The sequence below is a fragment of the Trachypithecus francoisi genome, unplaced genomic scaffold, assembly GCF_009764315.1.
Source record: "Trachypithecus francoisi isolate TF-2019V2 unplaced genomic scaffold, Tfra_2.0 Lachesis_group1, whole genome shotgun sequence".
Classification (NCBI taxonomy): Eukaryota; Metazoa; Chordata; class Mammalia; order Primates; family Cercopithecidae; genus Trachypithecus; species Trachypithecus francoisi.
In genome coordinates this window covers 5,104,716-5,132,209 of record NW_022681454.1, presented here as the reverse complement: position 1 = coordinate 5,132,209, position 27,494 = coordinate 5,104,716, and the positions used below count along the sequence as shown (strand labels likewise).

Here is a 27,494-nt window from a genome sequence, read left to right as displayed (position 1 = left end):
CCTCCTGGTCCTTGGATTCCAAATCCCCCTGCACCCCTCCTCCTCAGCCCTACTTCACTGTTGCCACAGATCTGTCCGCATCTGACACCAATGTATTTTATTGGTTTGCCTCCCTCACAAGAATATAAGCTCCATGAAACGGGGATTCTCACCTATCTTGTTCACAACTGCAGGCCTAGAGTAGTTTGTAGCACACAGAGGGAGAACAGAACACAGGCTGGGCACAGTGGCCCCCGCCGGTAACCACAGCAACTCAAGAGGTGAGGTGGGAGGAGCACTTGAGCCCAGGAGTTCAAGAAAGAACACAGCATATGCATATGTGTGTACACACACACCTTTATATATTAAATAGTATGTATCTCGCATAAATAATTGTATTTTATATATAACATATAAATAATTGTTGAATTTATATGATTTTATGTAATATATAATGTATATAATGATATCAACAAGCAACTGTTGGATGAGTGAATGAATGAATGCATGCATGTATACGCTTGGGAAGACGTGAACGAACACAGGTGCTTCAGTGAGCACTGTGCCAAAAGCCTCTGCACACACAGTCCTGTGCAGCGGCCATTATTATTTTCTCCATTTTACAGATGAAAAACTCAGGGCCTAGAGAAGTCAAGAGATTTTAAGCCCTGGTCTGTGTGGCCCCAGAGCTGCCTCTTGAACACCCCAAAGAACTGTGCACGAGTGGCTGGGTTTGTGGTTTGAGGACAGAGCAGTGACCTCGCTGCTTGCTCAGCTCTGCAGGCAGGAGGGAGGTTGTCCTCTGGGTTGGAGGTGATGGCTGGGGTGCCACAGGAGCCTGGTGCGGGGATGGGGGGCTCGGAATAGAAGGGGGGAGTAAGGAAGAGCAGGCCGTATGGGGGGTGCCTGGCAGGGGCTAGCAGGTGACTGAAACTCAGGGCTGTTGTCAACCCATAAATGGGTCAGTCTTCCTCACAAACCTGCCCAAGGCTCACGTGGAGCAGTGGTGGGTTCAACCAGGCTCAGCATTTTACCAAGGAGCTGGGAAAGAAGAACCTAGAAGGGAAGCATTCAGGACGCAGTGGGTGGGGACCCAGGGGCACCCATGGTGTTTCGGCTGGGACAGGGGCCGAAGTCCAGCCGACCCTCACCGGCTGCCTGTTCTGTCTGCCCTGCAGGTGCGTTTACTCCTCTGGGCCCAGTGCCTCCCTCACGCAATGGGAGTGACGGCATCCAACTCACAAGACAGGAGACTCAACAGAATGACCAAGTGGAAAACACATCTAAGTTCTCAGCGACCTCGCCGAATGAGTGAAGAGGAACCAGGGCGGGGAAGACTCACGAGGGAAGAGGAGACCGCTTTGTTCTGTTCGATTCTAAGGGGACACAGACCGCGCCATTCACTTCAGTTTCCCCAGCACCTGGCTTAACTCTCAGACATGCTCAATGGTCTATAAGGACTGGCTATCTAATGAACCGGTGTCAAATTAGGACCTGGTTCAGAAGAGACAGGAGGACTGGATCTGTTCTAAACAGATGGTGCAAAGGGGAAAAGCACAGACTCAGTGTTTCCATGCCTTTTAACATTTCAGCGAGAGGTAAGAAAGCATGTCGGGAACACAGGCCCAGCTGATGAAAGTGTCTGATGCTAACACATGAACTGTCTTCTGCTGGGCACGCTAAGAGACCACAAGCAAGCTACGCCCCAGAGCCACTCCACATTCTCTTCTGGGTGCACCGGCTCTTGGTCATGCAAGGCCGTGCCAGCCTCCAAGGTGAGCCAGAAGGACACACACCTGTGGATTCGATGTTCCTGCCTTGGGCTCGATGGCCAGCCCCAGGGTGACTCCGCCCGCCAGTGCTTTCTTCAGGCTCTCCTTGACCTCCGTCAGCTCCAGCTCCAGGCTGACGCGCTCCGCCTCCTTCTGCCGGCACTCCTCCTCCAGCTGCTTCAGCTTCTCCTCCAGAATCGCCTGTGGCTTCCTGCCTGGAATCCCCAGAAATGCCCTCACTCCCGCGGCCGGCAAAGGTTCTCCAAACAACAGAGAAGGCACCTGGTCCCCAAAAAGAACTTCCACAAAACGTTTGAGGTTCAGCTCCCCTGACTTAGATCCTCGTTGCAAAACTTAAATTCAGCAGTTCTCTAAGGGACCAGAGTCCTCCTCCAACCACTTCCCTTTGCTGCGGCTGTGAAGGCTCGGACCAGGCAACGGGAGACGCTGATTCTCACCAAGGCTGGGAGCTCCTGGCTCTGGGACTCAATGTATTCTCATTTTGAAACGTGGACCCTAAACTCCACAGTTCCTGAAGCTGCCACTGCATTGGGGTGTGAACCCCGTCCTTCCCTAATGCTCCACTGATCCCTCAGTCATCTTATTTGCCCCGAGGCAATGAACAGTAGCACAGCTTCCATCTCTACTAGACATGGCACACGTTTCTTTAAGGTACATTCACTTATTTTATTTGAGGTTTGCTGCAGGGACCTAAGACGCACCCACGGGACAGATGAGAACACCAGTCCCAAGAGGTGAATGGACTTGTGCCCAGGGCCTGGGCCGGTGCTGGCCAGCAGGCTAGGTTCTCTTTTTCAAAGCCAAAAGCACCCCTGGCCTTCCTGCATCTTCACTATCCTGCAAGCTTGGAACACGGGAGAAATGCTACTTCTGTCCCGTTAAACTCCATGCCCCGCCCCATTCTCTGGCACAGCCTCCTCCCGTAGGGTCGGCCTCAGGCTGCAGGCCTCATTCTGGTTCCTCCTTTGGGTCAGCCTGCCCTGCCCTGCGGACACCTGCCTTCCCTCCTCTAAACTCCAAAAGCATTTCCCTTCATCAAATCATTGAGGCACAAAGTCCAGAAAGGTTGGAGCTGGTAATCGCCTGTTGGGTGTGCGTCAGCTCCTCCCTGCACGGCGAGCCACAGAAAGGCCGCAGCTTCCTCTCTGGACCGCCCAGGCCTCTGCGGCATCTAAAGAACCCGTCCCAGCCCAGACTAGTACAATTTCAATCTAAGGAGCCAGTCTTCCACAGTCTAAGCACCAAGCTGCACGGGAGGCCATGTGTATGTAAGCGGTGCCACCCCAGGGTCAGGAGCTGAGCACCAGCTCCCGCCAGCAGGAACGCACACGCCTGGCCCAGGGGTTCCGCTCTGGCTCCAGACTCAGTTCCGGTGACTGCGCCCTGACTTTTAGTCCCTCTCTGGTGTCTGTATTCCACTAGCTTGGCCTCTTCCCCGATGCATCCCAAGACAGATGTTGCCTTGCTCTCACCTCTCCCTTCTCAAGAAACGAGGGGCTTCTACCCATGCAGAGATGTCTTGCCTCGCCTGGACTTCTGAGTATCACTCCCCCTGTGGGCTACCCTCCGTGGAGAAATCCAGCTGATCCCTCCTACACAGTGACCACAATCTACTGAGCCCTGCGGATACAGGGGCCATCCTCCAGTCAGCGCCAGATGCCGGAACAGGTCCCCCATCACCTCCCCTGCCTCGGGGAGCAGTGGTGGGTCCGGCCCTGGCCTCCGCCTGCATGCCGCATGTTTGACCACCCCGGCATCTGCCTTGCAGTTACCAGCAATGTTTCCAAGCCCCAAGAAACACTGTGAAATAACCCACTCTTACCAAATAACTCACTGTCACGAAATAACCCACTCTTACTAACCCGCTCTCACCCACTAACCCACTCTCACCCACTAGCGCACTCTTACTCTCACCAAATAACCCACTAACCCACTCACACCAACTAACCCACTCTTACTAACCCACTCTCACCAATCTCACCAAATAACCCACTCTCACCCACTAACCCACTCACACCAACTAATACACTCTTACCCACTCTTACTAACCCACTTTCACCAACTAATGCACTCTTACCCACTCTCACCCACTCACCCACTCCCACCTGCTAACCCACTCTTACCAACTAACCCACTCTCACCAATCTCACCAAATAACCCACTCTCACCCACTAACCCACTCTTATTAATCCACTCTCACCAAATAACCCACTCTCACCCACTAACCCACTCACACCAATTAATACACTCTTACCCACTCTTACTAACCCACTCTTACCCACTTTCACCAACTAACGCACTCTTACCCACTCTCACCCACTCACCCACTCTCACCCACTCACCCACTCCCACCTGCTAACCCACTCTCACCCACTAACCCACTCTTACCAACTAACCCACTCTCACCAAGCTCACCAAATAACCCACTAACCCGCACACACCAACTAATCCACTCTTACTAACCCACTCTTAACTAACCCACTTTCACCAACTAACCCACTCTCACCCACTCTTACTGTCACCCACTAACCCACTCTCACCAAATAACCCACTAACCCACTCACACTCACTAACCCACTCTCACCCACTCACCAAGTAACCCACTTACTAACCCACTCTTACTAATTAACCCACTCTCACCCACTAACACCAACTAACCCACTCACACCAAGTAACGTGCTCTTACCAACTAACCCACTCACACCAACTGACCTACTCTTACTAACCCACTAACCCACGCTCACCAACTAAAGCACTCTCACCAACTAACCCACTCTTATTAACCCACTCTCACCAAATAAACCACTAACCCACTCACCCACTCACACCAGCCCACTCTCACCAAATAATCCACTCTGACCCACTCTTACCCATTCTCACCAGATAACCCACTAACCCACTCTCACCAAATAAACCACTAACCCACTCTTATTAACCCACTCTCACCAAATAAACCACTAACCCACTCTCACCCACTAACCCACACTTACGCACTAACCCACTCTCACCCCACTCTTATTAACCCACTCTCACCAAATAAACCACTAACCCACTCTCACCCACTAACCCACTACCTCCCACTCACCCACTAACCTACTCTCACCAACTAACCCACTCACACTAACCCACTCTCACCAAATAATCCACTCTGACCCACTCTGACTAACCCATTCTCACCAAATAACCCACTAACCCACTCACACCAACTAACCCACTCTTACTAACTCACTCTCACCCACTCACCCACTCCCACCCACTAACCCACTTACTCTCATCCAGTCTTACTGTCACCCACTAACCCACTCTCACCAAATAACCCACTCTTACTAACCCATTCACACCAACTAACCCACTCTTACTAACCCACTCTCACCAAATAACATACTAACCCACTCTCACCCACTAACCCACTCACACCAACTAACCACTAACCCACTCTCACCCACTAACCCACTCACACCAACTAATCCACTCTTACTCTCACCCACTAACCCACTCTTCCCCACTCTCACCAAATAACCCACTAACCCACTCTCACCCACTAACGCACTCACACCAACTAACCCACTCTTACCCATTCTCACCAACTAACCCACTCTCACCAGCCCACTCTCACCAACCCACTCCTACCCACTCACCCACTCTCACCAAATAACCCACTCTCACCCACTCACACTAACCCACTCTTACTCACTCTCACCAAATAATCCACTCTTACCCGCTAACCCACTCTTACCCACTCTCACCAAATAACCCACTAACCCACTCACACCAACTAACCCACTCTTACTAATTAAACCCACTTTCACCAACTAACCCACTCTTAGTAACCCACTCTCACCAACTAACCCACTCTTACTAACCCACTAACCCACTCTCATCAACTAACCTACTCCCACCCACTCTCACCAAATAACCCACTAACCCACTCTCACCCACTAACCCACTCTCGCCCACTAACCCACTCACACCAACTCACCCACTCTCATCCGCTAACCCACTCTCACCCATTAACCCACTAACCCACTCACACCAACTAACGCACTCTTACTAACCCACTCTTACCAATCCACTTTCACCAACTATCCCACTCTTACTAACCCACTGTCACCCACTAACCCACTGTCACCCACTAACCCACTCTCACCAACTAACCCACTCTCACCCGTTAACCCACTCTCACCCACTAAGCCACTCTCACCAACCCACTCTCATCCGCTAACCAACTAACCCACTCTCACCCACTAACCCACTCACCAACCCACTCTCACCAACTAACCCACTCTTGCTAACCCACTCACCAACTAACCCACTCTCACCCATTAACTGACTCTAACCCACTAAGCCACTCTCACCCACTAACCCACTCTCACCCACTAGCCCACTCTCACCCACTCACCCACTCTCACCCACTCACACTAACTAACCCACTCTTACTAACTCACTCTCACCAAATAATCCATTCTTACCCACTAATCCACTCTTACCCACTCTCACCAAATAACCCACTAACCCACTCACACCAACTAACCCACTCTTACTAATTAACCCACTTTCACCAACTAACCCACTCTCACCAACTAAAGCACTCACACCAACTAACCCACTCTTACTCTTGCCCACTAACCCACTCACTCACTAACCCACTCTCATCAACTAACCTACTCCCACCCACTCACCCACTCTCACCAAATAACCCACTAACTCACTCTTACCCACTCTCGCCCACTAACCCACTCACACCCACTAACCCACTCACACCAACTAACGCACTCTTACTAACCCACTCTCACTAACCAACCCACTTTCACCAACTATCCCACTCTTACTAACCCACTGTCACCCACTAACCCACTCTCACCAACCAACTCACTCTCACCCACTAACCCACTCTCACCCACTAACCCACTCTTACCCACTCTCACCCACTAAGCCACTCTTACTAACCCACTCTCACCAAATAACCCACACTCTCACCAACTAACCCACTCTCACCCGTTAACCGACTCTCATCCACTAAGCCACTCTCACCCACTAACCCACTCTCATCCGCTAACCCACTCTCACCCACTAACCCACTCACCAACTAACCCACTCTCACCAACTAACTCACTAACCCACTCTTGCTAACCCACTCACCCACTAACCCACTGTCACCCATTAACCGACTCTAACCCACTAAGCCACTCTCACCCACTAACCCACTCTTACCCACTAACCCACTCTCACCCACTAGCCCACTCTCACCAAGTAACCCACTCTCACCAAATAACCCACTCTCACTAACCCACTCTCACCAATTAACCCACTCTCACCAACTCACCCACTCTTACTATAACCTACTCTTACCAACTAATCCACTCCCACCAACTAACCCACTCTCACCAACTAACCCATCCATTCTTACCAAATAACCCACTCTTACCAAATAAATAGCCTACTGTTACTAAATAAAATGACAGCCTTGGTGAGCAACAGGTCCTTTGGGCAAAGCAGCATGAAATCTCCAGTCTCCAATACAAACATGCACCCTGGGCAGTCACCCGCATCCTTCATACCAGCGTTCACTTCAATGGCCGCTCGAAGGTCTTTTCTTTCCTTGCGGAGCTGGGCCAGCCTATTCCGCAGGGCCTCTTTCCTCTTCAGCAGCTCCTCTTCTTTGGTCTGTAGCCGCTTGGCATCTGCTTCTACCCGGTTCTTGCCGTACTTGTACTGGGCAGCATCTCAAGAAGGAAAAAAGGCAGCAATTAAAAATTAGGTTGACTAGCCTGGGAAACATGGAATGATCCCTTCTCTACAAAAAATACAAAATTAGCCAGGCGTGGTGGCACATGACTGTAGTCCCAGCTACTCAGGAGGCTGAGGTGGGAGAATCGCTTGAGCCTGGGAGTTTGAGGCTGCAGTGAACTGTGATTCTGGCACTGTGTTCCAGCCTGGATGACAGTGAGACCCCATGTCAAAAAACATTAGGTTTATTCAAGCAGACAATGGGGGAACTCAAAAAACCTGTTTAATCAGCCAACTCGGTAAACAAACACAAAGCCAGTTACTGTGCTAATTCAATAAGAAGGACAGGGCTGGTTTGAACTAAGCAGAAAAGCGACTAGTTCAAATTCTCCAATATTCTTTGAATCAAACTTTTAAAAACAAAAACAGAATATTAGGAAATTCCTTTAACTCGCTTCCCTTTGAGGCACATGGCTTATAATTAATCTCAACAAGGTGGAGTGGGAACAGTCTATAATAGGCACAGGAGTCTATTACTATCAAAAATAATGTCTGAAATCTGCTTCCTTCTCTACGTCTTCAAACACCTCCATAACCCTGCAGTATCTGTTCCTTATGGTCACGTCATCTGCCTGGCTCTGAATTCATCTGAATTGCTGCTACAGCCCCAGCACTGAGATCAGCACCTGGCACGGAGTGTGGCACAATAAATGCTTGTTTAGTGAATAAATGAACAGCAGATACATGAAGAGGCAGCCAGGAGCAGTATCTGGAGCCTGACCATCTAGGAAGGAGTCCCAGCTTGTACGTGTAGCTGCATGACCTGGAACAGGGCACAAAAATCCCTCTGTGCCTCAGTTTCCCTTATCTGTGAAATGGGGATAGTAATTCACTGAGTGGTTGCAAGGATTAAATATTTATAAAGCACTTAGAACAAACACAAAAATGGGCAATACATAAATGCTTATTTTATAAAATGAATAAATGAAGAGGAAACTAGCTGAAGGGGAAATTTACAGACTTGGCAACATCACATCACCGTGAAAACAGCTTTCAAAACCTGACCCCACGCTCTCTTCCTCTTATTATGTTGGCCTTTTAATAACAGTAATTTAGGACAACACCTCTTTGTTAAGACACATGGAAGAAATGAAGGTTCTAACAAAACTCAGATGGAGGATCACCAATTTCAAAGCTTCCGTGATCTCCCAGTTGCTTCTAACAAGCACTCACACCTGATGGCAACTCCCAGGCCTTCCTGACCGCACACCCCACGTGTCTGACTCCCTCACAAGGCTAGAAACTACTCCATTAAGCCACAGGGGTGGCATAATGGTTAAGAATAAAAACACTGGACTCAGGGAGGTGGCTAGAAAACCACACTCCACCCTCCCTTGCTACATGACTCTGCAAGTAACCTCTAGAGAAGCTCAGCTTCACCCTCCCTAAAGCAGAAACGAGAAGGAATCCTGTGCGTGCACATGCGTGTGTACAGGTGCGTGTGTGCACATGTGCGCATGCATGTGCACATGTGCGTGAGTGTGCACATCTGCATGTTTTAAATGAGATGTGTGTGTGTGTGTTTTAAATCAGAAACATATATCTGAAAAAATAACAAAATAATATGATGCCTGACGTAGTGGACACTGACTGACAATTCTTACCATATCGGCGATAAGTGATTCCCAGAGCCTTGTCCACTCAGGGACAGCAGGGAGCCACTTCTAGCACCTGTCCTAAATGCTGGATTTGCCAATTCTTGCAATGTAAGCCATTACAATTTCAATGAAATACTGCATTTATGAAGGCATAAAAAGTGATCACTCCCCAGCCAATTTTCCCCTAACCAAAAGAAATACACAGAATGACAGCAAAAGGGTCAGCAGCCTGAGGAGAGGCGAAGCACTCAACAACCTGAAACGAAAGGATCACTGTTCGCAGCTAAAATAATGACATATTTTGCAAACAGGGCCAAGTCCAAATTCTACTCACTTATTTCTAAACTAAGCGGTTTTCCCAACAAACGCAATGCAATAACCTATAAATCTCCACATCTTTTGGTCCCCATGTAATCTCATCTCATCTATAACGCAAGTGGCTGGATTCAGCAAAAACACGGAATGCCATTATTTTTCTCTTTTGTCACCATTAGATGTCACCAAAGTTAATAAAAACTCCCTACAGAAGGTCTCATAAAATAAAGGAATAAATCATCTAGAAAATAAAGTCAGCACAGGTACCGACAGAGAAACACCATGGCGAATGAGACTCCGTGGGATTCGGGTTTTGCTTTTCATAAATCTTTCTGGGTGTGAGCTGCTCCTCTCCCCCATCTGCCCCTCCCCAAAGAAACAACACAAGAAGAGGTGAAAGTAAATACACTCAATACATTCGGGAAATAAAATTTGCCAGATAAGGTCAAAGGAAGTTAGTACATTAAACAAATGGTGGTAGGAGGATTTGGCCCAACTAGCTCCAACCCATCTGGTCAACATGCATGTTGGGTGGAACAGAGGTGGAGAAAAGCTTAGGTCAGGGATGTACACACTTCCTCGGGGCAGACGCAGCCTGAGGAACCATTCCAAGCCTCATCCACAAACATGGCCAAGGACACTGCCAGCCTCTCCATTCCCCTCTGTGGATGCTCTGACTCCAAAAACAGAACCACAGGGCAAAGGGATGTCAGCACGTGCCGGTATGAGAGCCTCTCTCTTCGGCAGCTGGTGTGGGGGTGACCAGCTGGGGCTAGCCGGACTCATCTTCATTAGCACTGAGACTGGTCTACCAGTTGCACAGATCCAGATTCGAGAATCTCGGGTACAAATCCCAAGGGGTGATGGCATGTAACCACATCAAACTCAACATCTGCACCTAACTCCCACCTTCTTCCTCTGGGAAATCTTCCTGGACATGCCCAGATGGACTCAGGAGGCCCTCACCTGTAAACCCCCACACTGCAGCCCTATCACTTGCTTGTCTGCATGTGTGGGTCTGTTGGACTGAAGCCGCTAGACGGCAACTACTTTAGTGTATCTTTGAGTCCCCTGAGTGAAAAAATGCTGCCTGGCTGGCTCCCTGATTAGACATCCAACATAATGAGGACTAACGCAAATACAAACACTTAAGAGATGCTATATCACCCCCAGATGGATCTAGTGGAGGGAAGGGAAGAAGGTGCTGGGTCCAGGCAGGCTGAGTCTCTCATATCTTAATGCTTCTCTGCCCAATCTATTTTCGGCTGGATGTGGAGTCTGAAAGCCTGGCACCCACTCTGGCTCTGTGATGGACCAGCTGTGAGCCCTTGGGAGAGCTGCTTACTCTCTTGGTTACTCTTCTCTCATTTCTATGATGGGGTAAAGGATGATGCCTGTGCTTACAAAGTGGCTGTGTTCAGTAACCTGGATTGCATAAGAATGGCTTGCTGTGGACACAGGCACCGCAGGACTAACCACTCCTCAGAACTCCTGGTACTGCTCTGGTACTTTGAGGTCCGTGTACTACCTCAGTTATCCCAACTGCACCAACCACAGGAGCCACGTGTCTACATCTGACAGAAAAAGATGCTGAGTTTAGAGTTTGCACGGCTTGTCAACCACAGATCAGGGACAAGAGTTGAGGTCTCTTGACCAGGAGTCCAGGGCTACCTGGAGCTGCAAGCAACCGGCACTCACAACTGCCTCCTATTTTAAAATGCTGAGTCAATCCCACAGGCAGCAAACCAGTTCTGGGCTTCAATTTACAAGCACAGTCAGAAAAGCTGGGTTGAATTCACCACTGTCCTACCATGTGGCCGATGAGGAAGGATGATGGTGCCCATCTCTCCAGCTGACCCCAAGCTGGCACTCACTGGTGGGCAGGCTCAGACAGGCCCAGCTCCACCAAGTGCACTTGAAGCCAGAATGCAAGACATCCGATGGTATACTTACTCGAAGCTGTCCTTTTCACACCAGCCGCAGGATCCGCTTTTTTTGGCTGACTGCTCAGAGTCTTCCCTTTTCCTGTGACCCCATTAGATGCCACGGGGGGCTTTTTACCCTTGAGCTGTTGAAATAAACATGTAAGAACATGAAAAATAAACACACAGTCGAACACATCTTGGTCTTTTTTTTTTTTTCTGCAGCCATTTCTTTCAGTCTCTGACTCTAAGTATTAGAGAAACTAGCATCGACGCAGAAAATGAATGTGAGAGAAAACCAAGATGGTTTGCAAACACTGGGCTGCTGGGATTCTGGGGAGTGGCTAAGGAGGGTGTGGCAGAGGCTCTGTAGGATGTGTTCTGCTGGAATGCTGCGGAAGTGACCCCTTTCTACTGGCAGATCACAAATGCTAACCAAGCTGGCACAGGCAGCTGACTACCCCAGAGCACAGCTGAGAGGAGGAGTTTGTGTTTCTGAGGATAAACAGCTTTTATTTCAGTGGGATGCCTTTTAGGAGAGGAGCATGACCCTACAGTGTGAGTTCTTCTGCTCCAAGTGCTTTGACACTGAGTGACATCCTAATGGGGTTAAGTGACCGTCTCCTTACTTGCTGACGGAGTCCATGGAAGGAAGCAAAAGAAGCGTAACACAGACACAGCAGCAATAATATGGAAACTCAACTTCCACTAACTACAGATTTCTGAAACAGTGAAACAGTGTCTACCCCTGAGACTGATACAGGCCAACACGTTTTGCATTTTGCTGAAGTGACTTTACGTGTAGCTTAGTTGTGTAATTAATTCAGCACGACAGCAAAGGCTCACTCCAGCATCCACGCCCATGCTTTTTTCCATGATACGTTTCCTTCTGTTGCAGGCCTCAATTTTTGGGAGGCAGAGAGATCTAGCTCCAAATTCTGGCTCTATCATTTAGGAGATGTTGAGTAAGTTCTTTAAACTTTCTGAGCCCCCATTTGATCATTTAAAAACATAAAGAGATACCTCCCCACAGGGTTCCTAAAAAGATCAGATGGTGTGCCATACACGGATAGAGCATACGGCAGGTAAGTGCTCAGAAAAGTGCAAGGTCTCGCCATTAAGCAATAGGCTCCCAGTTAAATGACCAAATGAGGACAGGAAACCCAGAGGTCATGGAATTTAACTTGCAAAAGTGTTTCCTATTTCAACAAAAACAAAAGGGAACAATAATAACAAAAACTCCACATGGGAACCATACATCGAATGATTCCCAACCCATGTGGGGACAATCCAAGTGTGCAAGATGGCAAACTGTGTGGCAGGGTTTTACCTAAGGCGACTCTAATGCCAATAAAAAGACAGGTAGAAACGTAGACAGATACACATTCACTTAGTAAATACAACACAAAACCTGCCAACTTTTTGGCGTTAAGTCCTCAAAAGAGGCCAACGGCTCCCCTACCCCTGGCCCCCAACGACACTTGGCTCAGGGCCCCTCAGACTCACTGAATGGGAATCCCCAGGGATGGGATCTAAACCACCATCATGAAAAATCAAAAACCAACACCAACCTGCGCATTTGACTTTTGATGAAGCCAACCTATTGGGAGTTAGTGTTCTCTGTCACTACTATCTACAATTCTACAATTTTATCTGGTTCATTATTTTCTTAAGACTATCCAAAGAATGAAGAAAAAAAACAAAGACCTAAAACATGCCCATCTGCTGTATGTTCATATTCTTACATATGGGCTTAGGTCTTTAGGCAAAGCATAAAAAATTCTTAGGTTAAACATATACAAGCCGGTCACAGTGGCATGTGCCTGTTGTCCCAGCTACTTGGGAGGCCAAGGCAGGAGGATCACTTGAGCCCACAGTTCAAGTCCTGCCTGGGCAACACAGTGAGACTTCATCTTTTTTTTTTTTTTTAAAGGCCTAACACTACAAAATTACTCTGAAATGTTACTGTTTGCCATAAATATAGGGTGTACAATGGACAACAGTTCAACATCACGGTTATTACTGTTCAATGGTCATCCAAAGTCCTTATTATCATCGTCTAGTTTTGGGGAGTATACCTTTAGACTTGTCATGGAGAAAACACTACCGTACTCTGAATAATCTATTTCATGGTTAAAGATCAAAAGCAATGACTACACAGAGTCAACCCTTCCTCATTACGTGTAATGGAAACATACTAAAGAAACTGGCCGTTCAAGAATCTTCTGGAAGGTTTTACTACCCGTTTCTTTTAAATTCTCTTCCTTTAGTTGACATAATTCACAAAATTTCACTGGGGAATTTTCCAAGAACAGAAAGAGAGCCAGATGTGGGCAAAGAAACACAGTGCTCAGATAAACCATGAGCTCTTGAGAAATATCGCATCAGTTCCTTGGTAGTCAGGCTGCAAATTATATTCTAGTTGAGGAAAAAAAAAAGCCATTATGCTTTGCCTTTGATGAGTCCCATTTACTACAAGCTGCAAAACTCTGTTCGAGCAATGTGACTTGAAGGTGGTTCTAGAATCTTACAGAAGAAGATGCCGTACCTGCGAGTTGAGCCCGAGAGACGCCCTCCCCACAGAAGAGGTATTAGTGACAGACTGAGCGGAGGCAGGGTATTTGTAATGGTTAGAGGACAGCTTGTCAGCAGACAGCCTAGAGGCCTTTCTGTCAGCAGAAGAGTAGCGGGCAAAGATTTGCGGAGGCGGCAAGTTATCGTACAGGCCTGCGTTATCATAAAGCACCTCTTCTCCCAAGCCTCTGCTGCAGGAAGCAGGAAAGCCGTCTTCCGGTTCCCACTGCAACACACATAGCTTTGTGGTTAGTGACTTGGACACAGAAAACAGCAGCTTTTAGCACAGTGAGATGTCATTCATTAATAGTATAGCATTTAGCATAGCACGGTCCTCCAACATTCTTCTGCACACAGACTGCAGTTGTTATCAACAAGGCATGCACCCCCCCAACACACGCACATACACAAACCCAACACAAGCCTGCAGATTGATTCAAAAGGACTTGACTTCTGAAGCCTTATGGAAAAATTTCTTTTTTTCCTTAAACCATTCCCAGAACCCTTGGATTATGAAGTTTTTGTTTGGTCCTGTCTTTTAAAGAGAAAAAGCAATGTTGATTTGGCATTTTCTTCTTTAGAGAACCTGGGGTTCAGAAATTCCCCTAGTGCAGGACGTGGATGTGAGGGGAGGAACGAGCGCGGGACTAGGGTCCTGGTGCTCTGGGTCTATACGAAGACACACGAGGGCCAAGCAGAGCGCTCGATGCTTTTCACAGCACTTCCCACGTCCTGGATGATGACTTCATCTCATAGTCATCCGGGGATAGAGGGGGAAATGGAAGCAGAGACAGGCCCTAGAGCCAGTGAGTGGCAGAGCGGAGGGAAGGGCACGCTCATCCCAGCACAGTACTGCCACTAAGCCTCGCACTCCTTCTGGGGACATGAGACCACCTGCAGGCTCCTCCAAGCCCCTGTGCAGGAGTCAGTGACCCAAGTCCTACGGGAATTGTCAACACACACCCTCTGTCCCCTACTCTGTACTGAAGAAAGTGCCACAACCAACACAACCAAAACGGTCTGTGAAAAGAGAAATCAAATCCTCATAGAAAATTAGATGCTTCCAAATCTAACTGATATAATGGTATTATTTTAGCAGAAAATCTCTAACCAAGGACTAAAATAGTTACGTGCCACTGCATGGGACAGAGGAATCTGAGAACATGGGCATTAAAGTGTTAACTCAAAAACTGATAACCACAGCCACGGCCTTTTCAGGGTTAAAGGTCTTTATAAATTGCCTGGCATGACAAGAAAGGCAATATTAATTCCTCTCTTATATTCATTTTACCCTGTTTAGTCTTCCTGCACAGTCCTTTCTGCCAGACGGTAATTACAACCTTTTGTTATAAAAATAGAAAAGACTTAAAATTCTGCAGTAGGAGTGTCTGTATTCCTCCGCAATCACTTCAATGTGTCTATTTTTGTGATCTAAAAATAACGGTCCCTGCAGCTAAACTCGGATATGAGAGTTTCATAATGACGACCTAGCATACATTTGTCCAGAGTTATTAAAACGGTCTAGACGAGACTATCATTTTCCTAAAATATCAGACATTAAGTCACATGGAAGACTCAGAAAAACACCTACAGCGACCTCACAGAAGTTTCTAAAGTATGAGTGTACATACTTTCATCTTAGTCTAAGCATCATGGCGTAACACTGAATGGGTAAACATAACTAAAGCTGAAACAGTGCTGTGATCCCAGATATTAGGTCATAAATATGAACTTTTTTTTTTTTTTTGAGATGCAGTCTTGCTCTGTTGCCCAGGCTACAGTGCAGTGGTGCAATCTCAGCTCACTACAGCCTCCACCTCCAAGGCTCAAGCGATTCTCCTGCCTCAGCCTCCTGAGTAGCTGGGATTACCGGCGTCCACCACCACGCCTGGTTAATTTTTCTATTTTTAGTAGAGATGGGGTTTCACTATGTTGGCCAGGCTAGTCTTGAACTCCTGGCCTCATGATATACCTGCCTCGGCCTCCCAAAGTGCTGGGATTACAGGCGTGAGCCATCACGCCTGGCTATAAAAAACCTAGAAATGAAGCCCTCCAAAAAGAGAAGAGCTGGTAACAGCCGAACACACAGAAAATAGTTTCAGGAAGGGCCTGAGCAGAGGAAGGCCTAATAAGCAAGGAAGCCACAAACATGTACAGCATATTATGTCCTAAAGGTGGCTATCTCCAGCCCAGCAATACACACACACAAACAATTCCTACATGCAGAGCCTTTTAGGAATGGCAGACCTTTGTTCCTAACAACAGATTAAGCTGCGAATAACTTAAGGAACACTCGCTCCTGGGGCTGGCCTATAGAGTGTCCTAATAGTCTGAACACAACGTGCTGGGTGGAGCCGGACGATCACGTGCATGGTTCCATAGGGTGACGACAGCATCCAGCTCACCGTCACAGGTTTGTGTGTAAGGCGTGCATGGAAGAAACGTCTTTGAGGAAAAGGCATGTGAAAGGGCCTTTGGGTGGGACAGGCTAGAGGTAGGCTCAGAGAAGTGGATGGTTCTCAGGATGCAGATGAGTGTGGTAACTGGAGTCTAAACCCAGTGATAAGACTGCTGTCAAGAGACGCTGGAGTGACACAGGGCAAATGGAGGCAGAAGAGCGGGTCCCACCTCAAGAAGGACTCAGAGGCCAGAATCGAGGGCAGGAACTAGCCTGAGAGCCCTACTTCACAGGGTACTGTGGTGCCATCTTAAGCAGGAAGAACTTGCCACAAGACCCTGCCCAGGGGTGGAGTGCTGTGGTGACTGGACACCCAGAGACAGCCCAGGGAGGATTGGCTGAGGGGGAAAGAAGGAGATTCACTGGACCTGACACCCCTCTGCCCAAGATGGGGGGCTCTACTGGATGGACTCTGAAGCTAGGATGGGATCCAAAAGTGGCTCTGTGTGCCCCATGCCACCCTATCCTAACATGGGACCCACGAGCGGGCCCTGCCCTGCCCAGGGCCCAGGAAGCTCTCCCCGCTCCTATGTCTGTTTCCCTCCCAGGTCCACTCACTCCCACGAGACTCAGAGGCCCTTTCAGGACAAAGATAACTGCTTCGCCATTTCTTCTTCAACTGGCACAGTCTGGCCCCTGGGAGACACCCAGCCAATAAGGCAAGGGAAAGAGGGCTGAGGAGGGAAGGGGCAGACGAAGTGATGAAAAGATCCCTTTTTAGAATCAGGTGGGGCCTCGCACAGCAAGGGCGGCCTCCCCCACAGGAACCCCAGGGCAGGTCCAGAGCGGCAGGAAGGAGGAGGCAGCCAATGGGAAGGCAACCGAGCCCCAGGAACACACCGCATCCACCGTGGTCCCTGAGGGAGGAGCCACCCGCTTCTGACCCGGCCACGAGAACCTGCTTTCAGTTTGTGTATGCTCCTGAGCACTGGGGGTCCTCAGCCCCTCTCTCCCCTCAAGGAGGCTGTTGTCTCCTGGTTCCTGCTGTGGGGCAGCTATGAATTTACAGTGCCAGGGCTGATTGAGGACGTTCATCAGAATATCAGGGAAAAGACTGGAGAAGCAAAACAGTAAGAAAAAAGTCTGACACATCTTCCAAGGCTGGAAAACATAACAATAAATTTACTTTATGTCTACCTGTGAAGATTATCTTAACAGAGATGCCAATTTCAAACCCTTCCAGTACTGGGAGACAAATGGCATAGTGGTTTCTCACAAGCCTCCTTCATTCATCCACTAACTGTGAAGGCCTCATCTCTGAACGCCCAGGGCCGGGCACCGTGCCTGGATCAGACAGGATGCTCAATACGTGGTTGTGAGATGAGTAACAGGCAGACACCGTAGAACCAGCACTTGTTGATGAGGCCTGCTGATGACACATATGACACAACATGCTGAGAACAGACTTCAGCACTCCTAAGGCCAGACACACCCTGGAGGCCAGTGTAACAGCAAGCTGTGACTAAAGTCCTCCTGCATGGATAGATGGACATATGGATATACAGATAGCACTGTGCCGGGAGCCAGGAGCCTGGCTGCTCCAAATCCACCCCAAGGGAAGCTGTCGAATTTGTAATGTGATCATTCCTCTATGTTATCATTTCCTTCCTGAGGGGATTTCTCCGCATTTTAATCCCATCGGGAAATAACAATTCATTGATAACTTACACTGTGTTATGTTTTAACAAGTTACCCAAGTATTACTCTAACATGCTCTCCTTTAGTCAATATTTTGGCTGACACGTTTAATTAGTGACAGTGACATTAGGCCGGGCACAGTGGCTCATGTCTGTAATTCCAGCACTTTGAAAGTCTGAGGTGGGAGGATCACTTGAGCCCAGGAGTTCAAAACTGGCCTGGCCAATATAGGGAGATCCCGTCTCTACTAAAAACCAACAAATGAGTGGGATGTGGTGGTGTGCACCTATGGGCCCAGGTACTTGGGAGGCTGAGGTAGGAGGACTGATTGAGCTGGGGAGGTTGAGCTCTAGTGAGTTGTGACTGCACCACTGCACTCCAGCCTGGGCAGCAGATGGGGACCCTACCTCAACACCAACAGGAAAATGACAGTGACATTAAATGACAAACTGTCTACTAGTCTCAAACTATCCACTTGTCCAAATGCAGATTCAGATGAACAGCATGTCAGAAACCAGGAGAAAAGAGATGAGACGGAGTCTCCTTGCTTCAGAGCATTAAAAAGCTGACCTTTTTCAGACCTGAAACCAGGGGAACTGAAGCATAGACTTTTCACAGCTGTCTAACAAAACCAACCATTACTCCAGCAAAAGGGCACTCACCGAGCCGTTGATGCACGGGACGTCGTCGTAATGGAGCGCCGTACCACTGGGGTGGGCATAGCCATTGGAGGTGCCCCCCAGATACGGGTTAGCAGATATAACACGCCTGTTCATGAAACTGCAAGAAAGGAAAGGCGTTAAAATCCATAACCTGACCACTTTTTACTCCAACGAGTCAAGTCTTTAATGAGTCCTGACTTTATTCCCAAGGCTATGTCAGAGGTCACAGGGCAAAGAAGAAATACTAGACGGAATCCCGGCGGAAATGAGAAGGTGCTTTGGAGGGACTGTCCTATACAATTAGGACGGCACATAATTTGCGGAACTGCAGCACACAACGCCAATAACCAATGCTAGGTACACACAGCAAAGCCTGCAAATAACAGGTGTTCAGAAATACCAAGCGTTTTGATTGTCATCCGTCTCTCACAGTGGCCAGCTCCTCTCACAGCCTGTGTTCACAATAATGCTTCATTGGAACATACGCCTCTTTCACAAGTGTGTTACTTCCAAGAGGACAACATGGCCTGCAAAGCTGAAAGTTACTGTCTGATCTTTCTTGGAAAAAGTTCATGGATCCCTGTTCTCTAAGCTTTCTGGGACACTCATTCAACAAGTATTTATGGAGTTCTTAGTACTCAATCAGCACCACTGCCACCCCACACATCTTCACCTCTTCCCTGAAATTTCCTCAATTTCGAGAGCCACTGACAGCGGCCTGAGAAATCCTTTAAAAGGTGTGCTATTGTGGCATGATAAATATATATTTTGGTCTTTGTCCCAAGTTCCTGGTCAAGGCTCCTAAAACTCTCGGAATTTCCTACATGAAGAGCAGGATGAGGGTTGGTTGCCAGGGAAATCAACCCTGTGATTAGGGCTGGAACTTTCCATAACAACCCAAAAGGATGCGATTCCCAGAGCTTCTGGGCTGTGTGCATGCGGCGGTGCTGGGAGCGTGGTGTGCCCAGCGAGGGCACGGGAGCGCTGTGCCCCACATGCCTTGCCTGGCACACCTCTTCCCTCACTGCTAAAGCTGTGTCCTTTTACAGTAAACTGGTAATCCAGTAAGCAAGCTCCTCCTATGTTCTGTGAGAGTTCTAGCAATGACTGAACTGGAGGGGAGGGGTCGTGGGAACCTCCAACTCACATCCCATTGGTCACACGCACAGGTGACATCCTGGACCTGTGACTGGCATCTGAAGTGGAGTCAGCTTTGTGGACTGGGCCCTTCACTGGGAGGGCCTGACGCTGCCTCCTGGAAGTCCACCGAGGGTTGAGTTCATGTATTAGGACACCTAGCTGGTGCCCACAGAAACCTAGAGAAGTGCTTGGCGTGGGAAAGACTTGCCCATCTAGTGGCCAGGGGTGAGGCCAACAGTGTGGAGCCTGTGGTGAGGGAACAGCTCACTCCCCTTTAAGGAGGGCAGGCCGGGCCACGCCAGCCTCCGCCCAACACCCCCAGGGGCTTCTGAAGTCGCAAGGTGCTGCCCAGGGCCGCAGGGCTCCGAGGGACTGGGTTCCTGCTCCATCACTGCGTGGTGACTTCCTGCGCTCCGTCAGTCTCCTGGGTGCCCCGGCACTCCCCTGGCTCTTTCAGCTTCCCCAGCCCCTCTTGCCTGCCAAACTTCTGACACCCCTCGCACCCGGGTCTCCGCGTGGGTGCTGCCCCCCAGGAGGCGGCCCGCCCCGCAGCCCCTCAGCGGCCTCTCCCTCCCCTCCGGACCCAGGACCACTGTCCTGCATCTGCGTCCTGCCTGCTCTCCCCACTGGAGGGTTGGCCTCAGGAGCGCGGGGACTACACGGGCACACGCAGGTGCAGGTGCAGGTGCAAGTGCCTAGAGGCTCGGCCGGCTTCCGAAGCCACAGGTCGGGACTAACAATGTAAATCCCAGGGAAGGGACCGCCCCGACAGCATTTCCTACTAGTAGGGGTATTTCACAAGATCCTGGGCTTCTGTGATCACCAGGTGAAGAAAACACAGGGTAAGTGAAAACTGGGGAGAGAAACACAGGGACAAGTGAAGCCTGCCTCTTTGATAAGAAGTCCGGCAGCATAGCCTCGGGAGCGGCGGGAGGAACCGGGCTTGGGGATCGGGGCTGGGCTTCAGCAGCGCCGGCTGCGGAAACGGCTCCGCACAGAGCGCGCGTGTGCCCCCTGCTGGGGAGGGACGCCATGCGCGGCTTGCTGCCTGGACACACTCTTCAATTATAATTTAAAAACTTTTTCCTTTGCTTATAAAAAATTAATATAATTATACTAAACTTAAAATACATACAGGTATATGTAGGAAAATAAGATGAATAAGAAGAAAACATACAAGAAAGAAAGGCACAGCAAAACTTGAACATTTGTTTCGCAGTAACAGATTTTGATTTTTAAAAATACATATTTAAGGTTTTCTAATTAAATGCCTCATTGGAGGGCTTTTGGGGAGACAGCGCTATGTATACTCTTTGTCAGTGAGAGGCAGTAAGTGGAGGAATGAATAAAGCCCAGCCACGGGGACCAGCCCCTCCCCTGTGCCCTGGGTCGTACTGCCTTGAGTCTTTCTCCTTCCAATGGCAGGCACGTCTCTCATGGGCTTGCATCTTCGGTTTTGAACGTGTGCCCTGCACTCGCCCTGCTGCAGCAGGGACAAAGGATGGGGTCAGAACAGAGGCCCTGGTGGCTCCACTCCGGCTTCTGTGCTGGAAAGAGTCACTGCAGGATGCCTCTGACGGGCTCACCTGTCAGGACCTGGGAGCACAGGGATTACGGGTCATAGGCACACAGAATGTCCTAGGTGGAGGAGGCCTCAGCCAGGACCTCGTCACCCTTCACCCCATAGAGAGGGACCTGGCCCGGTGAGGACAACTCTGCCCAGCCCCCAAGAGGGCAGGGCCTGGGGACCTGACTAAACACGAGGCCTCAGTCTTCCGCTTGGTGTCTCTCCACAATAGGATTTGCAGCCAAAGATAGAAGTGGAAATGAAGTAAGAGGCCACATGCCACTTGTTACACCAAAACCAGGAGACAGTCATGGGGAGCTATTTCACAATAACCTCCCGGGACTGAGAGGAAAGGGTGGCCAAGAGGACTGCCTCCCATCCGTGCATCTCCCCACGCTCCGCTCTCCACACCAACCCCTGCTTTCCATCCTCTTCATCCTCACCACTGCTTCCTGAGGGGCTCCCAGCTGAGTGTGACTTGAAGAGAGTTTCGGGAAAACTCTGGAGTATTTTCCTGTGTTATATAATCTATGTATCTCATTGTAAACAGGTTTTCAGGAAAATACATTTTCATTGTTTACCATTACTAAAGTTCCTAAATATCCCATTGGGAGAATCTCCATTATTATCTTACACTTTCCTCTTTTCAAAATATATTACTGCCGTCTTCCTCAGTCACACACAATGCACAAAGAATTCTCCTAAGAACCTTGAAAAGATTCATTAACTGGCTGCCAGTTTATATAAAAGCAAAACATTTAATCTTAGAATATTCATCACCCTGGCAAGCAACCATCTTTTGAACACTGCTTCCTTGTCACCTCTCATCTCTCTTAACTGTTACAGGCATGTTTGGCTAGAAAACTTGAAAACAAGCTTTGTTGCTAACTGACACCTCCTATAAAGACTTTAATGAGGTAGAAAAGATGCCTGCAGCCATAAATTCATTACATGCATATTTTTAATAAATCTTTTTAGTATTATAATCTGCATTCCTTTCTCAAAAATGTGACCTTGCCACATTTGGTTTAGATTAATACTCTTGTCATTTATAGAGTAAAAGCCAAGTTGTATTCTAGGGCAACTATTTTAATTCAGGGTTTCTCTTAAATGTGGTTATCGGTTTGCTGATTATACTTGCAATTACATGTGGCCGTAGGATAGGTTTTTATGGAAATTTAGTATCTTCCAAATAAATATAGTGAACATCCATAACCACTTTTATGTCAGTCTAGTTGGGCAGATTTTGCAAAACTAGATTTAAGGATATTATATCTCTTTTAAAAACTTTAAATGTGCTTTATTTACTGAATAGTACTTAACAAACAGAATCATTATAATTTACCTACATTTTGCTGATTAGAAAGAATATAATTAAACAATAACGAGTATAAATAGAACGGTAAGTACTAGACTACGTCTATCCCGATTTCCACACAAAAGGACAGTGGTGAGACCAGTCCGCACTGTAGAAACCCTCCAGTGTTACTGGAGATTTCATGGACAATCTGTGCAAGACAATTCCACTTGTCAAGGCTATTGACCTTAGCTGGCTGTATGTAACATGTGGTTTGAGTCCTAAAATGGGCCAAGTTATCTTCACTTTGAGAACTATTTCTTAGCCCCAGAATGTCCTAGCTAAGCATTAAATGAACGTCCATTCACCACGGAAGACACAAAGGAAGACTGCTCCAGTTCCCCACAGAGAGCACTTGTGTGGAAAAACTAGATGGTGGTGTTCACATTAAACAGGCACAACACAACGCACAGGGCATCTGAGCCCATCTTCTCCACACTTGAAAGGTCGCGTCATCTCAGCACCGGCGGGTCCGCCAGCAGCTGTCTCTATGTTTCTCCTCACTTGCTGATGATGGGATTCATGACCAGCTTTGTTTTCATTCGCTCCCTCACCCCAGTCCCCACTCTCTAAGGAGGAGAGAGACATAGGCAGCCATCAAGGGGTCAGACGCTGGAGCTGCAAGTTTCAGAGATTAAGTTGCCCAACCGCTCTATGTTCTACAGAAGGCAGCAGAGGTACTAACAGGTAATGAATGGCTTGTCCAAATTGTTCTAATTAGTAAATACCAAAGCAGGACCCAAGCCAAGATGCCCTACCTACTACCTGCTGTATTTGAAATGAAAACCTAAGAAATGTGTTCATTGTTATTCACTTAAAAGTGGCACCGTGGGCCATGCCTGTAATCCTAGCACTTTGGGAGGCCAAGGTGGGAAGATCACTTGAGCCCAGGAGTCTAGGAGTTTGAGACCAGCCCGGGCAACATAACAAGACCCCGTCTCTACCAAAAAAAAAAAAAATTAGCCAGGCATGGTGGCACATGCCTGTAGTCCCAACTGCTTGGGAGGCTGAGATGGGAGGATCCCTTGAGCCCAGGAGGTCGAGGCTGCAATGAGTCGTAATTGTGCCACTGCACTCCAGCCTGGGCAACTGAGCAAGACCCTTAATCAAAAAAAAAAAAAAACCACCACCACCACCAACAATAACAACAACAAAACCCCAATAACAAAAAAATAAGTGGCACTGTTCACATGTTTGTAAACCTAGTTAGTGTCCAGCTTAACAGAAGGTAGTTGGATTCTCACACCTGCTTCTGCATTCAATCTGTCACCAAATGCACTTTTGGTTGAAGTATGTGAAGAAAATCCAGCCTCAAACAGATGTAAGCTGGACAAGTGGGGCACATTTTAATTGCTTTTTCCGAGTTGTAGCTGCGCTTCTTTTGTACTACACCAAAACACGGCAAGTGGTGGCCTCTCACCGCCAACTGCAATGGAGTTGGAAAGCAGATCAATCGACTCACATTAAAATCCAGTCGTTTATCTTGCACTAGGAATAGATCTTTTCCCAAGCATGACTTCTGCAGATCTTCCAAATATTGACACCCTTCATTATACGACATCAACAAAACTGCTCACTGACATGACTACAGATCTCAGCAGGAGTCTGTGGGTGCTGAGAAGCTGGCAAGCTCACCATGGCAGATGCAAATTTTCCAGAATTCTCATTTCTAAGGAAAGCTTAAATGTATCGTAAGCAACAAATACTGCCAACTGTTTGCCTAGAGATGATGGGTGTAGCTAGCTCATTTTCAAGGAAACATCTGCAAATGCCTATGTGTGAATAACCACAGTTTCTCTGTTGCTTTTTCAAGTAAAAATGAAAAAAAATTTAAGGCAGCTAGTTCTCTGAGCACCTCACTCGTCTGAGCTGTTCCTCAACAGGACCACTGTCATTGTACACGCCTGCGTGCTCTCCGTGGCCTCTCATCACGCCACGCGGAACAGGAAAAGCACACGGGCTTCAGAGACTTCATGCAAATATCTACTATCTGATCCTTTATAGAAAAAGTCATCATTTTTACTGCTTCCTCAAGGACATCTTAAGCGAAACCAGTATTTTCTTTTACTATCGCAAATGGTAAAATTCTTTGACTATTTACACTGGCAGTGACAATGATTATTAATACAGAGAAGGACGACTGTTGGTGCGAAGCTGCCAGCCAATGGTCACTAATGCAGATGTCCAAACGGTGGGAGATGGAAACAATGTCTTATGAAAATAACTTAACCCCGCAGACTGCCAGAAAGGGTCTGGAATATCCCCAGGGGTTCTCTGGACCATACCAAGAACTGCTGCTATAAATATTTCTGCCATTATTATGTTAAAAAAATGTTCACAGTTCAAAAGGATGTTTTTATACATGATTGCAGCGTTTTTTTTAAAAATCGCAATTTAAATTTACAAAGTACTTGATGGAGAGCTTTGAAAACTCAGTCCTCATTACAGCAATATGTAGAATCATTTCTGCTTCGTAGAACAGTTCGTCTAATACAGGGCTCAGCAAACTATGGGCCAAATCCAGGCCACTGCCTGTTTTCACAAATAAAGTTTTATTAGAACACAGACACACCCATCATTTACGTACGGTGTCTGGCTGCAAAGGGAGCTGAGTGGTTATTAACAGGAATCGTCTGGCCCACAAAACCAAAAATATTTACTATATAGTCCTTTATGCAAGTTTGCCACACGCCACTTGAATAGAAAACCCGGTGGGTTGACATGACAAAAACATTGCTGCAAAATTTGGATTAAGATAATGCAAAAGGGAAAGCTTTTAGTTTTTCTTCTGAGACTATATCCTCACACAAAAACTAAGTGAAACTAAGTTAGCGAAAAGACAATGATGGAACTGTGGTGCCATTTCACACGGCAGTGGGTCTTACCAGAAGGTTTGTTTGGCTGTCTGAATGACACTGGCGGACATCTCCACATCGATGTAGTCGTAGTGCAGGGCCCCCGGGTCTGTGGATGACCCCGTCTCTGCGAGTAAAATCCCAATCCACCTGCCCATGTCCTCAGAGGAAGATGCCTGTGGAAGGGGGAAAAAGGTAGGTTGTATTTAACTAAAGATTTTTACATTTTCGTAAATGTGTCCAACAAGGAGACCACATACTAGGAAAGGCAATGGGACGTGATGTCCCTAAGAAGCAAGGAGAAGGAAGACGCAGCCACTGGCTGAGCGCTGGGATTCACGTCACGTTCACAGCAGGTCTTAACTTAGGAAGCGGCATCCCAATTACACCAAAGGTGAATGAAACTCTGAGGTCCTAAAATGCCTTCCAATTATCATGGGGCAAGGCCCGAGGGTGTAAGACAGGAAAATCAATGGGATTAAGTACATTCCAGCTGAAGGAACTTGCTGAGGAACCTCTGGCGACATCGCCTGAGCATGAGAAGGAGCACGTCCCAGCTGCTGCTGCCTGACTTGGAAGGTGCGACCAAGCGCTAGGCGCTTACTGGTCTCAAACTTTTTTATACCAGGAGCCCTGGGTGAGGCCCCCTACATGGGCCTGAAATGCTCATTTAGTTTCTTGATTAGATGATATAAAAAACTAATTTCCTTTGATATCAATTGTGTTTCCATGAGGGAACGATGCTCTGTAATCACTGGGCTGCTTTGGACACACCACTTTTTAAGATGTCTGATATCTCCTCCATTTGGTCTGCTTAATTTGCAAGTTTGAAATATGTCTTTAAGATTATGTTCGTTCAATTTTTAAGTCATCCTTTTTTTTTTTTTTTTTTCTCTGAGACATGGTCTCGCTCTGTCACCCGGGCTGGAGTGCAGTGGTGTAATCATAGCTCACTGTAGCCTCCAACTCCTGGGCTCAAGCAATCCTTCTGCCTAAGCCTCCCAAGCAGCTGGGACTACAGGTGTGCACTACCAAGCCCAGGCTAATTTTTTTTATTTTTTATTTGTAGAGACAGGGTCTCACCATCTTGCCCAGGCTGGTCTCGAACTCCCGGGCTCAAGTGATTCTCCTACCTCAGCCTCCCAAAGTGCTAGGATTACAGGTGCGAGCCACCATGCCCAGTTTTACACCATTGTTTTAAAGTGATTTAGAAAATCGGTTACATTTTTAATGGTATTTGAAATCTTTAAAAATTTTGATTAATCAAATATGTAAATAATGGCTAAAGTTTAGGAGAAATTAAGCTATCAAATTTATGAGTTAACTGAATGTTGAAGAAAACAAATTCATTGCTTATAAAAATTACTAATTTAAATAAAGATCTTCTAAGTTGAGCTTAAAGAAAATTGGGTTTTGGCCGGGCACGGTGGCTCAAGCCTGTAATCCCAGCACTTTGGGAGGCCGAGACGGGCGGATCACGAGGTCAGGAGATCAAGACCATCCTGGCTAACACGGTGAAACCCTGTCTCTACTAAAAAATACAAAAAAACTAGCCAGGCGAGGTGGCGGGCGCCTGTAGTCCCAGCTAATGTAGTCCCAGCTACTTGGGAGGCTGAGGCAGAAGAATGGCGTGAACCCGGAAGGCAGAGCTTGCAGTGAGCTGAGATCCAGCCACTGCACTCCAGCCTGGGCGACAGAGTGAGACTCCGTCTCAAAAAAAAAAAGAAAATTGGGTTTTATAATTATAACCTTGGCAAGTTTAACACCGATCAAAATATAATATAAGTAATTGTAAATATTCCACACCATGTAGAAAGGCCTCTCTAAAGGAAGGGATGTTAACAAAGAA

The 27,494-nt window shown here is 47.7% G+C and overlaps 1 protein-coding gene across 6 annotated transcripts in view; it reads right to left on the bottom strand.

Moving 5' to 3' along the window:
• AFAP1 (actin filament associated protein 1) overlaps window positions 1-27,494 on the bottom strand; it is a 193,920-nt gene that overhangs the window by 16,368 nt on the left and 150,058 nt on the right. For 3 of the 6 annotated variants that reach the window (XM_033213651.1, XM_033213652.1, XM_033213653.1), the window contains 6 exons: window positions 25,676-25,821; window positions 18,727-18,844; window positions 13,943-14,194; window positions 11,426-11,540; window positions 7,331-7,495; window positions 1,776-1,966 (listed from right to left, as the gene is read on the bottom strand). In XM_033213651.1, coding sequence (XP_033069542.1) covers window positions 1,776-1,966; window positions 7,331-7,495; window positions 11,426-11,540; window positions 13,943-14,194; window positions 18,727-18,844; window positions 25,676-25,821 — 987 coding nt within the window. Of the gene's footprint in view, window positions 1-1,775; window positions 2,051-7,330; window positions 7,496-11,425; window positions 11,541-13,942; window positions 14,195-18,726; window positions 18,845-25,675; window positions 25,822-27,494 lie in introns of all 6 variants that reach the window. The other 3 variants (XM_033213654.1, XM_033213655.1, XM_033213657.1) reach the window with 3 other exon arrangements.